Consider the following 14,286-nt stretch of genomic DNA (forward strand, 5'->3'; position numbering starts at 1 on the left):
GGTTGTGGTTGGAAGTTATCTGGGTAGTATGGATAGTAATAATGGTAAGGGTATTCGGGTTGGTTTGATACCATTTCTTGGTATCTTAGTTCTTCTATGCTCATTTTAGTCTGTCCGCTGTCTGATGGTCGTTGTCTTTTTACCGGGTTGTTGGTTTGTGTGTTCCCAGTTGGAGGGAAGTTATTCGGTGTGTAAGTTTGATTAGGTCCGAAACGATTTTGGTCGAAGATATTCTGTCGATTAAAGACAGGATTCGGTCTGGGTATGTTAGGTTGTGGGTAGGTTGGTCTTGGTTGATATTGGGGAAAAGGGGTTTGATTGGACCTGGGTGTATGGATTGGTGCGTATGGGTATGGTGGATAATAGGGTTGAAAGACGTTGTTATGGTACGGTTGAAAAGGTGTTATAGGTTTATTTTGGCCATTAACTTGTCTATTTGGTAAGTTACTTGGCGTCCTATTAGAATTAGGAGCTGGCTTAAAGTTATCTTTGTTTAATGTTTGAGGTTCATATAGACCCTTTTCTTGTAAGATATTAATAAGGGATCTTAAATCGGGAATTTGGCAGTTAACTATTCTTAGATGAATATGGTTAGGGAGTTTTAGGATCAAGTTTTCTATGCTATCTTGAATAAGTCTGGTAAATAAGGCGGTTTCAGCTGAGTTATTTTCTAGTTCTAACTTACTCATTAAAACTTGTCGTCTTTTCTCGGCTTCCTCCAGAAACTGCCTGATGTTGCCTTTGTATTGAATGTTCCGAAAATCCTCCAAAAGTTGATGACTCGGTGCCTGGGGTTTGTAATATAGGATCAATCTGGTCCTTAGTTCAATCCAGCTGGTGAAGTTGTTGGTCCCGAGAGTACGGATGACGTCGCCGCTGATATTGCGTTCAATGTGTCCATAAATTATCAACTTCTGCCTTTCGTCAGTAGTTTGGTATAAGGCCAGAATGAAGTCGATGCGAGTTATAAAGGTATGTAGAGTATTCGGGTCTCCATTGAAGATTTCGACAGCATTTATCTGTCTCTCGACCTGACTCATATTTGAGTCGGATAGTATTATAGGGCTTGCTGTTGCCATTGTTGTTGTTGTATTTATTGTTATTTAATGTTTTAGGTAAGGTTCACGTTCTGGGTAAGGCTTGCAGTTTCGGATAGGTTTCGTTTTTCGATAAGGTTCAAGTTTTTACTGTAGGTTTTTGTCTCTGGTCGAACTTTAGGTTTATGTTTTGGATAGGGTTTTGGTTTTCACTATGGGTTCTTGATTTCCACTATTGGTTTGTATTCCAGGTCTGAGCTTTGTGTTTGTGTTTGTTGTTTGTTCACTTATTAATTTAATTCACTTATAATGTTTGTTATTCACTTAGTTATAGTTCTTTAGCTTAGGTTTTGTTGAATTTTCGCACTTATTTGTTCGTAATATTTCTGTTATTCACTTATTTGTAAGTTTTTAATTTAAGTTTGTTGTGTTGCGCTCTTAGCTGTTTCGCTTTGGTTTGAGTAACCTTTTGTGGATTTACTACTCAGCGAATTCAAAGGCGTCTTCTTAAAATTTTTTTGTAATTTTAAGTTATTTCACTTCGTGGTCACTTTATGGGATTGAGTACCATTGGTTAACACTTTTCCGCGGTGAACAGGTTAACTGACACGATCCGCGTTTGTTATAAGGTTAGTTATACCGTTGGTTAGCACTTTCCACTTAGCACGACGCGACTGCGTTAGTTCTTTTGTGGATAATAATTGAAGAATTGAATAGGGTTACTATCGCATCAACAATGTATTATCCTACCGACTGCGCCACTTACGTATTTTACTTTTCGAGTCGAACAAATGATCTGTCGTTTGACTAAGATCAACGCCTTTAAAGAAGTTTCGGATTTGAAAGAATCAACACGAGGTATTTTTACTTTAGATCTTTATTTCTTCGTTGTCGGCTTAAGACTAAACGTACAGAGGTTTTTGATCGGCTCTTATTGAGTCGCGAGAAACGGAAATGTTTTTGTCAGCATTTTTTATTTTATTTGTTTTTAAGTGCATACAAAAAGAATGAAGAAGTTATACAATGATCATGTGTTTTACTTTGTTGCAGGTTTCAAGTTTCGTTACGTTATGTTCTGTGCATGCAAGATAGTATACTTAGCGACTAATGCAATGTAAGCATAATATGAGAAGCATATTATGTTATGTAAGTGCGAGACTGTATGTTTGGCAATTAGTGTAAGTATGTAAACGTAATATGAGAAGCATATTATGTTACTATATATTCTTGATCAGAGAACAGAGAAATATAAGGTAACAAATAAATCCGAGGGCGAACAAACACTTTGTCACACGACTGTGACCAGATCTATAGCCTGACACAAGGAACCGATCGCCCTAGAGAACATGAACGACCAACCGACCACATCCAGATGAAACAGTTAAACTCAGTAGAAAACAAGAGAGAATGCTATAGTCAAGATCCCCACTATCAGATACCCGTTACTGAGCTAGTATGAATGCAAAACCGAAATTTCATAATTTTTCTGGGATATCAATAGATAATGGGGAAATAAAATGAGAAAAAAATTAAAAATTGTTTTTCACGCATGTGGGCGTGGCAGTTTTGAGCGTTTTCGAAGCGTTAAAGTGGGCGTGATAAAAATCGATAAGATATCACCATTCAACACATTTTTCTAAAGTGTGGGCGTGGCAGTTTTGGGAGGTCTGTGGGCGTTAGAGTGGGCGTTAGAGTGGGCGTGGCAGCATGGGTCCACAACCTTGTGCTGCGTCTATGTCTATGTCTGACGTTCATACGGACGTGGCCAGACGACTAAGTTTTTGATCCTGTTCAAGAATATGGTCGAAAACGATTCCTTCTGCATGTTACATACTTTTACTTTAGTACCGGGTATAAAAAACGAGATTTAGTTAATCCGATCGACTCCTAAGCAAAGAAACCAGTATTTAGTGATAGTGAAAAGAAATAAGCAAAATATATCGAATTCGAACTGATTGAATAAGTGAACGCTGTCACTTGTCAATTCAAATGTGAGCAGAACAAGAAACTTGTAAGATACAATGCAAAGTGCAATCTTAAATCTCCTGATCAACAGCCTCAGTGATCAATGCCATTACGTTCGTACTGGTTACTAAACCAAAGCTGCGGTGTGTTACCGATTTTTTTGGTTATACCCCAATACCATTGCTAGAATATCAGTGATGATTTTTGTGGCGAATTCCGGACGATGCTCTGGATTCCTAACGACTCAACCTAGGGTAATACCTGATCACTATACCGAAAGATTTAACGCTGGTGCAGGAAAAAGAGGTTCATGAAGAAGTTATTGTTTTTTTTTGTCTAATCTTACCTTATCTTAGCCTGGAAACCAGCTTTCTAAAATGGGTTAGTACGTATGATCACGTCAGTGTGTCATCAGCAAAACCAACATTGAACATTAATCTAATAATAAAGTAATTTATTAAACGTTTCAATTGGTTTAATTATACACTTTAATTATTATTATAAAAGTCTGCGGGCCAATTTTTTTTTGTATTTAAGAAAAACCATATAAGCTCGAAGTTTGATCTTCAAGGAGTTCCACATTTATTTTTATAAGATGTACCTCTACATTTTACATATTATAAATCTTTAAGCTTATAAACTGAAAATAATTAAATATTAATTAGACCCGTTAGAAGTTTTCGTTGAGCAGTTCCCACCAAAAATATACATAGATTTGTTGACATCCCTTTCACTGCCATATATTTTTCCAGCTTTTTTAGCCATTGACCCCAAGAGGTCTTGAGAAATTTTGTGTGCCGATCTTAGGGAAGATGACCATTCTTTTAATCCTATTTCATCCTGAAATAAAAAATTGTTTCTGTTTAAATGGTAAGAACGAAAATAAGTTATTTAGCTTACTGAGTTTGTCAAAATGATTCTGCCATCACGGGTTCCATCATTAATGCGAATTTGAATGCAATTCTCGTTTTTGTGCAGAATGAAATCCGATGATATATCTTCTACTTGGTCCATAAAAATTAGTTCTGGTTTATTATTTCCACTTTCCGAATGTAGCTCCAGCCTAAATAAAAAATAATTTACTTAAAAAGGGTTTATAAAATAAGGTGTTTTATGTCAAATAATGCACTAAACTAGTTTTATAATGACTGTCAAAGTTACAAATTTTAGAGATTTGATGTATTAACGCTTTACCATATACCTCAGAAAAATATTTATGTAACTGTTTACGTATCAATTACCAACAGTAACAGACAACGTTAAGTATGCACAAAATATTTAATTATTCTATTATATATATCGGGAACCGAATCTCTGAAATAAGGACCTAACAAAGAATGTTCAGTCAAAGACACTAGAATAACAAGATGCGTAACGCAATACGATTTTTTGGCACACGATTTTTTCGCCGTGGCTCTAGATATGGCTCCAGGCTCTCTCGAATTTTGTTCGAGAGCGAAACAGCGCATACACTGATTGCAGACAACTGTATGTGTGCAAACGTATGCTCATGCATTGTAAATTTGACAAAATATGCCCTTCACCTTAGAAGTTCTTAGACTTTAAATCTATTTCATTTTTGATCAATTGGCACCATGCATTGCCTTAACGTTATTATTATTTAAATAACGCTTAGAAATGGTAATAGCCGAATCATAATATCACAAAATAAATTTCAAAAATGACTTCATATTAGAATATTTGTCATTAGAGTATTCAGCTTGTGACGTTTAATTAATAAGGCAATGATTGTTGAGTGCTTGTGTCCGCACTTCGTGTCTCAAGATATGAGAAAAATATTTGTCATTAGAGTATTCAGCTTGCGACGTGTGAAAAATTAATAAGGCAATGATTGTTAATTGCTTCTGTCCGCACTATGACTTTTGCAATAAACTGCTTTCATATTTTTATTTATTTTATAAATTTTTCTTTTCTACTACATATTATTTTTATGAAATACATATTGATGTATGTAAATGATCCATTTTTATTATTTAAAATGCACATTAGATTCAGTTGTTCAGTTTAATATATATATTTTTTTTGTTATATTCCAATTTGATATTTTTAAATAGCGCGCAATTTCATCATATTGCTACGAAATTGGCCAAAACTCCCCAAATATGTAAATTCGTTTCTCCGATCAGAATTGATTTCGGCCCGAAAATCGTCTTCTAGCACAACACGCACACATCTTGTTTTTACTTAAAAGAGAAAGAGAGCAATTTTGGCCGTCACCAAAAAAGTGGCTGCATAGTGCCAAGCCAATGCATGGCCATTATGTTGTTATTCTAGTGTCTTTGGTCCAGTGGAGGTACATACCTAGCTTGGCCAATCCATTTTTGTGCTTCTTTAAACCATCCACTTTTATGCAGTCATCTGCAACTTTACCAACTTAACCTCAAATCAAGGACATTTATGCGGACAGTTATCGACAGTTGTTCTTTGATAATTAACAAAATCCGCTTGGAATACTGTATTGTAAAGTCTATAGATTTACCTCGTGAACAGCTGCTTCCACAAAAACACACACAAATGTGCGGGAAAGCGCGAATCAGAGGTAAGGGTCTTAGTCTTATTATTCGGTCGTCTTTATTAATTGGCACCATGTAAAAGTTGTTACTTTGCAGTGCCTTAACGTTATAATTACTTGAATATAGCATAGAAATAGTAATAGCCGAATCAAGTGTACATAATATCACATATTCCATTTCAAAATATACTTTGTATTAAAACAGTTGTCATTAGAGGATTCAGCTTGCGACCTGTGAAAAATTAGAGAAGACAACGATTCTTAGGTGCGTCATACGTACGTCTTGCCTCAAGACACCAATTTGACAATAACGGCTCGCATATTTTTATTTATTTTATAAATATTTACTTTGAACTATACATGTTTAAATTATATTTATTAAATATATTTTTTACAATGAATTTCCTATTTGTGAAAAATGTATGTTTTAAAATACAAAAGTAATAATAGCAATTCCAATTGGCGATAAGCCGATCCGATCGATAGGATCGGCCAAAATACAGGAACTATCGGCACAATATTAGGGGTCACACTTCAAAAATACTAAATTCATCGAGTGGCAACGCCGCACTTACGTAACATACCGTAAGGTGCGAACTATTAATCGAAAGAAGTTTATGTGACCAGACGAAGTAAGAATAGAAACGAAGAAGAAAAGAAGAGGAAAATGAAAGCGAGTGAAATTTGAACCAAAAAAGGGGTTAACAAAAGCCTTCTTAAACTGCCTGTAGCCAGTTACGGTAGTGCAAAGCGGGAGCTTGGAGTAAGAAAGTTTGTGGAGACAGAGTCTGTAGAAAGAGAGTATGGAAGAACAGAGCGTGAAGAAAGGTAGTGTAAAGAGCGAGAGTAAGACAGCATGAATTAAAGCAGTAGAACCGAGTGTGTCGGCGTGTCGATTTAAAGAAAGCAGCGGTACCTAGGCTAACGGTAAAAACGTTAAAAGACATCAAGGAATAATGGTTAGGGGTGACCCAAATAATCAGGCTGAGCGCTGGGAAGAAGAACGCAGTCCAGGCGAAAGTGAATACGATTGATCAACTCGAAGGCAACGAGTACCTAGATTTCTACGTAGAGATTTTAATACACAGGTAGCCAATAAGACAAATTGAGTTCTGGAATGTCATTTGAAATGTCTTTTATGTATGCCCGTTGGGCTATTACTTTATTTACCATTGTGTCGAGTTTTATTTCCTGAATGGTAGTGCTTGAATCTGAATCTGTTAATTCTTGATCTGGTGATATATCTTGAATTGAAACAGCGGGTATGGTTATTTAAATCCTTTTCCTCTATTAAGGAATTTTCAGTATCAGTTTTCAATACCACATCAAATTATGTGGTATTTAGAACAGTCGGGACTGTTAAATCTAAATTGTATTTATATCCGTTACTCGTAGGGTAAAAGGGTATACTAGATTCGTTGAAAAATGTGTCACAGGGAGAAAGAAGCGTTTCCGACTATATAAATATAGAGGACAGGATCAATATCCGAGTGAATCTAGCCATGTTCGTAAGAACGTCGAGATCTTTGGAACTATGAAAGCTAGAAGGTTGAGATTCACCATACAGGTTCTAGAGTTATAGACGCAGCGCAAGTTTGATCCATGTTGCCACGTCCCCTCTAACGCCCACAAACCGCACAAAACTGTCACGCCCACTTTTGAAAAATGTTTTGATTTTTTTTTCATATTTTTATGATTTGCCAAACAACTTTCTACATTAAACGAAACTTGGTGGCGTTGGCAGCGCAATGTGGTTCAGTTTCAATGGTTCCTGAACTGTCGGAAAGGACTGAACTGTCTAAAAGGAATCGGCTCAACGGAAGCTGCAATGCAGGACGCTGGAAAATATGGAGTTAGCGTTGGCAAGCTATGCAGGATTTAAAGACGCGAAAGTCTCACTCTTCGCATTAATTGCCGTAAGACTAGTAACAACGAAAGGAGTGCAACTCCGTCTATTTCCGCACATGCGGATCTGAGTACCACACTCTTCTTGATCTAGGAAATGTGTACTCGCCGTCATAATAAGAACGATTACAGCTTAGAGAAACGATTGCCTCTGACTCACATTATGCCGTAAGTAAAGGTGTTGTGCTTTTAGCCACCGCAACGGTACTAGTATAAAATCGTTCAGGAACCTTTGGTCCTTGCCGAAGCCTTCTCGACTCGAGTTCTCAACACCTTAGCTTAAATTTAAGAAGAGGAAATCATAAGCTTGTAAACTAATACTGTAGCAGTGCTGGTAAACCACTGTGATTAATCGTTCATTGGCTTCTATCGATAACATGGATAAATCTGGACGCACACGTACAACGGAGCAAGAAGCACAAGATGTAGCAGAGCAAATTGGTGGTTATTATAAGTATAAATATATACTTAAAGATCTACAAATAAAGCCTACAAATTACAATTTAGCAGTTCAGAAGTGGGAACGCTTGAAGTTCAAATAATATGAGAGAAGAGACGGGCTATGTGACAACGAATTTCACGTGGCGGACGAATTCTTAACGGACAGATCATCGGGGAGCAAGTTGTGGTGAAAATTGCAAGCACACGGGCACATTCTAAGTTCTGCAATGACTGCTAGAACTTCAAATTCGTATCAATGATATTTTTATATCCATAGTGGGTGTGCGAACGAGAAATCCATAAACTTTTGGCAAGACAAATAATATAAAGAAAAAAATATTAGTGAGTGTGTTAGTGTGAGTATGGTTGTTTTGTGCGGTTTGTGGTAATTAAAGTGAGCATGGCAAAATCTTTTTAACATATTGTCAAGACGGTCAATAAAAATACATCCACATTTGTTGAGTTATATTTCAAAACGGATTTTATTTTCCTAAGTTCTAGCTTACGTAGCTAACAAGAGAATTTTAATACTACCGCTCTATCGCATATGGCCAACGCAGGGTAGTATCTGCTCGTCTGTGTGAAGATATCTCTAAGTGAGGTAAGTGAAATTATTCCACAAGTGGAATCAGGATTGACAGGATCAATACCGAGCCGATAGTCGATCTATCCATGTCCGTATGTCCGTATGCACGTCGAGATCTAATGAACTATAAAAGCTAGAAGGTTGAGATGAAGCATACAGATTTGGTGACCCATATCGCCACGCCCACAAACCGCACAAAACTGCCACGCACTTTTAATAAATGTGTTTGCAATGCAAGTTTGTTGACCCATGTTTCTACACCCAATCTAACGCCCACAAACCGCATAAAACTGCCACTCCCACATTTTTGAACCATTTTTCAATATATTTTCATAATTTTATGAGTCTTGTAAGTTTCTACCGATTCGCCAAAAAAACGAACACCCTAAAAACATACAAAACTGCCACGTCCACACTTTTTTTGACATTCTTTCACAGTTTTATTATTATTGTAAACCTTTTCTCATTTTATTCCCAAATATCAATTGATATTCCATAAAAATGATTAAATTTCGCGTTCGCATTCGCACTCTTTCCTCTGTCCATATGAACGTCCAAATCTCAGGAACTATTAAATCTAGAAGGTTGAGATTCAGCATACAGATTTGTTGACCCACCTTGCCACGCCCACTCATACGCCCAAAAACAAAACAAAACTACCACGCCCACACTTTTGATAAATGCGAGTGAATATATTTTGATTTGTGCATAAGCTTGAACAAATTAACTAAATCTTTTCGTTTTTGTCTATGTGCGTTGCCTAATGAGAGAATGCAATAGTAGAGATCCCCGTCTATCAGATACACGTTACTCAGCTAGTGTGAATGCGAACGCGAAATTTTATAATTTTTTTGGGATATCGATAGATATTCGGGAAAAAATTTAAAAATTGTTTTAAAGTTCACGGATAGACGGACGTGACAAGGTCGACTCGGCTATTGATCCTGTTCAAGAATATATATGACCTAGCTAAGGGACAAAATTTTAAATACTGTTGTGATGCTTGCCTAATGTTTCCGACCGAAATGAAATCGTTTATGAGCTTAACTTAAGGTTGCTTAAAAGGACTGATCAGTAGTTTTGGCGTAACTGGAGATAGTTTTCGACGATCTGATGATCTCCTTTCCGCGCTTTATTCACAGTTTAATAGCCTTAAGCTATAAGCTATGTAATAAGCAGGACTCAACAGCTGATCAGCTATTAATCGCAGCAAAGCAATGAAAATACGAGGTTGGTATAGCGATTTCGAACGATATATGTTGTCAAACGAGCGAAGTTCTCCATCGATTTGATATGTATAATTTACGAAAGCGTAAATTGCAGAGCGAACAACAGAACGCTAAGCCAAAGGTGCGAGAGAAATACAGAGATCGAGAGAGACGGGAGCTTAGACAAAGCAGATATTGCTGGATAGCTGAGGGACTGCAGAGTTTAACTGTCTCCAAAATGGGCATATTTAAAAAGTATAAATTCCGATTTGCCTGCATTGGTTTCTCAACCAGTGATTCCACCTGTCCCGATTAGCTTACCACCACAAGTGATAATTGATTCCGGACTACCGCCACAAGTTGGCTATACTTTATACAAAATTTAAAAATACCGGTTCTCAGTATGTCGGGTCACTCAGCCGCCAGCAATTTATAAGTTTATCATCAGCGGTAACGTTTCCACAATTAGTTAAAGTTAAAGCTTTAAACAGCTTTGCAAGATTTGCACTATATATTGTTTAAGCTAATAAGCTTTTTTATTAGCTATTTTAAAGCAATGAAAAGACGAAGTTTATATAGCTATTTTAAAGGGTAGCAGACGCAGCTCGCTTTGTCGTTCCATCTGCTGTATGATCCTTTGGTACAATGATTGTTTTCCATCGAAGACATCTTCAGCTGATCACATACTCGACAAAGACCATCTTGGTCTTTGAGGGTGAAAGCGAGGCACGTGAGCTGGATTGCTGTACGAATCCTTTAGTGAGATTTGTAGGTGGCCAAGCAGATATGAAGTCCTAGATAAAGGCAGTGATATCGGCTGATAAGTTAGACGTTCGAGATCCCATTGACTTATTTTCTGTGCCATGGAAGATGCTGATGACGACAGCATCAGCAGTTACAACCGCAGCCGACGTTATAAAGAGATTAAGTCGCATTGCTGTGCTGAGAACACCAACGGCGTCTGCTTCCCCTTAGCAACGGGGGGAGTATTTCGGGTCCCGTAGCCGCCAACAAGTCCTAAATTCATTTGTAAACATGCCAACTTTGAAAATTCGCACAGCCTTCGAGAATAGAAAATATTGCAGCGCAAAATTCCTCTTCCTGGTTGTATATCAAAGGTTTCATGCATAAGCTTAAACAAGAGAGAATGCTATAGTCGAGTTCCACGACTTCTTATTCGTGGTGATGTTGACAGTCCCGAATTGGTAGTCAGCTAAACTCCTCTGTTCTTAAAACAATTAATTCTAATTTTTTAACTCATAAAAGATCTTTCTAATATTTATATTTATTATATTTTTTCCATCGTTTCTGTTCTCTTTTCTATATCGCGTCTATCCTCTTGCGAATCCGAGTCGTACGGCAGCGCCCCTCGGTCGTTTGGGTGGGAGATGTTACCGTAGGACTTGTCTGCACGTCATTATGAACGCCGGGATAGATCACGCCGGGATCTGTGCTTGACAGTCTACTTTACGTATTTTATATATTAGGAAACCTCAAGGTTTCCAAATTTCAGTGATTTTATTGCTTATAGTCTAAAGCTCCCTTACCAACGTTATCTTTATCTCCAAACAAATTAAACAAACATAAAAAACATAAAACATAGCCAAACAACACCTTTTACCAAATTGATGACTGGGGCGACCACCGAACACCAAAAACATCCACCCATTAAATGCTAAGCTTTACAACAAACCATAAATACAAGTGGAACTCACACATAGCCTAAATAAATACCGCTCTCTCAAAGACGCTAGGTAAGGAGTGCATCTCCTCGCATAAGTATACCCGTTACTCGTAGAAGGAAGCGTTTTCGATATATAAAGCATGTATCACACAAGTGGAAAATGTGTTAATATTTTTTCACATTTTTATTAATCTTGTAAATTTTTATCGATTTGCTAAAAATGTATATAAATAGTGCGATGTATAAGTAAAATTGTGATGAGTGCTTTGAGGCACCGTTGGGATTTCATGCTAATCTTTACTAGATGCGCTTTTTCACAACTGCAAGCAAATGGAAAGGTAAGCGCAATGGTAACGTATGAGAGGGAAATTGTGACTAAGGAGTTCTCTCTATACTTGAACTTACTTGAGCGACGTAATCGTTACCTAAATTATTTTTTAGCGCTGTTAGATCTCGAATGGATGTTAGATGGACGGACAGTCATCAATAGCTAGATCGCCTGAGTGCTTCGATAAAGAATATTCCAGCATTTTTAGTCAAATATCACTGATAGTCAAGCAGCCATAAATAATTATTCGATCGCCGACGTGTGAAGACGTTTTTATCGTGCTCCGCACAAAATCGGTTGTTTTGAGTGAAGTGAACGCCAAATAAAATAAACTAAATAAAAAATCTGAAAGCGAAAGAGACGCTCTATGCGATGCAAGATCGCTTAAATACATAGTGAATTGTTATCTTAAATAATAAAACTATGAGTCAGAATGACACTCGCGCCCAGCGTCAGCGCGAGCATGACGAACGCCGACTCTCAATTCAGCGCAACAACGCGTACTTCTCCTACGTCTCACCGACAATCCCAAACGCAGACATCGAGCGGTCAATAACCCATAGCCCAGGAAACCTTCTTCTACCAACAAATCAAGAAAGAGCGCGCTCCTGCTCTCCCGCTCTATTGGCTCCGACAGAAGCCCCGCTACCTCCAACAACAACAGCTGGAGAGGGACCGGCAGCCCGCTCTGCCTCGTCATCGGCTGCACCCGCTCACGGTCTGACTAAGTCAGCGAAAGCAAAACCGCTAGCAATAAACGGTACTGCTGCACTGCCAGCAAAACAAAACGAAAACGTAAACAAAAAAGCTGGGTCGACCTGGCAGACTGGAATGGACCGCTACATTACAATAAAGCGAAAGCTCAGCCCGGAAAATTCAGATTTGGGAAACAAGCCGAAAAATACACGCGATAACTCTACCTTGATCAAAAATGTAGCCCCTGCAAATACCAACAGATTTGCCTTGCTGGTAGATACCGCTGAGGACGTGCCGCTGGGATCCGTTGATATCGAACCGAAGAAAACAAAGCCTCCGCCAATATACATCCGCGAGAAGAGCACAAGCCGTCTTGTAAATACTTTGATTGGCCTTATTGGGAAAGATAGCTTTCATATAACTCCCCTCGTAAGAGGTACTATCAACGAAATCAAACTTCAGACGAAAACGGAGGACGACTACAGAAAAGTCACAAACTATTTTACCGCACAAAAAATAGGCTTCTACACCTACCAGCTTAAAAGCAGCAAGGGCCTGCAAGTAGTCCTGAAGGGCATTGAGTCTGATGTTACGCCCGAAGAGATAACTGAGGCGCTAAAGGAAAAGGGATTTTACGCCAAAAACGTGTTCAATATCAAAAACAGAAACAGGCAGCCCCAACCACTCTTCAAGATTGAGCTTGAACCAGAAAACAAGCCTCCTAGAAAAAACGAGGTTCACCCAATTTACAAACTCCAGCTCCTTTTGCACCGTAGGATCACGGTAGAAGAGCCGCACAAACGCAACGCTCCTGTACAATGTACAAACTGCCAAGAGTATGGCCACACGAGGTCATATTGTACACTTCGCCCGGTGTGCGTAGTCTGTGGAGATCTCCACGACTCCAAACAGTGTCAAATTAACAAAGAAAATGCATGCGAGAAAAAATGTAATAACTGCGGGGGCAATCACACAGCAAACTACAGAGGCTGTCCAATCTACAAAGAGCTGAAAATCCGTCTTCACAAAAGAATGAACACGGCGCGGGCACACCAAGGATCAGCTACCCTGATACCATCAGAGACAAATCCTGAAGTAATTTTCTCGAAAGCAGCTAGTTTCGCTCCCTGGCCTACATTCAACACTAACAAGACAACATTTGCTAACGTTTTAAAATCAGGTATGACGCCTCCAACCCAAAACTCCCGAACTCCACATGAAGTGCACACAAAATTAGACACACAACAAAACTATCACCCAGCTGCGCAGCAGGAAACAAAAACTGAAGCTATGATGCAAGCCTTACAACAGAGCATGATGGAATTTATGACATTTATGAAGACCACCATTCAAGACATGATGCGTAATCAAAACCTTTTGATACAAATGCTTGTAGCCCAACAATCAAATAAATAATGGCTACCTTACGCATAGCTACGTGGAACGCCAATGGCGTCTCACAGCGCAAACTTGAGCTAGCTCAATTCCTACATGAGAAGCATATCGACGTAATGCTTCTTTCGGAAACTCATCTCACAAGCAAATACAATTTTCAAATAAGAGACTACCATTTCTACGGTACAAATCATCCCGACGGAAAAGCACACGGTGGCACCGCCATACTCATAAGGAACCGTATGAAGCACCACTTTTACAAAGAATTTGCGGAAAATCATCTTCAGGCCACATCTATCAACATTCAGCTGGATGACAACACTCTCCTTACACTAGCGGCCGTATACTGCCCCCCCCGTTTCACAGTATTAGAAGCTCAATTCCTGGATTTCTTCCAAGCACTAGGGCCACACTTCATTGCAGCAGGCGACTACAACGCTAAACATACTCACTGGGGATCGCGACTTGTGAACCCAAAAGGAAAACAGCTTTATAAGACGATAATAAA

At 38.5% G+C, this 14,286-nt stretch overlaps 1 protein-coding gene across 3 annotated transcripts in view, besides 1 other annotated feature; it reads right to left on the reverse strand.

Annotated features, from left to right (window-relative positions):
• Positions 1 to 2,256: part of a mobile genetic element that runs on past the window's edge.
• A 1,165-nt stretch (positions 2,257 to 3,421) lies between these two features.
• Positions 3,422 to 14,286, reverse strand: part of Gprk1 (G protein-coupled receptor kinase 1) — a 148,766-nt gene continuing 137,901 nt past the window's right edge. For 2 of the 3 annotated variants that reach the window (NM_001169580.2, NM_001042973.3), the window contains 2 exons: positions 3,903 to 4,065; positions 3,564 to 3,842 (listed from right to left, as the gene is read on the reverse strand). In NM_001169580.2, the coding sequence (NP_001163051.1) occupies positions 3,660 to 3,842; positions 3,903 to 4,065 (346 nt within the window). In that variant the 3' untranslated portion in view covers positions 3,564 to 3,659. Of the gene's footprint in view, positions 3,843 to 3,902; positions 4,066 to 14,286 lie in introns of all 3 variants that reach the window. The other variant, NM_001299206.1, reaches the window with a different exon arrangement.

This window comes from Drosophila melanogaster, chromosome 2R (genome assembly GCF_000001215.4).
Source record: "Drosophila melanogaster chromosome 2R".
Taxonomy (NCBI): domain Eukaryota; kingdom Metazoa; phylum Arthropoda; class Insecta; order Diptera; family Drosophilidae; genus Drosophila; species Drosophila melanogaster.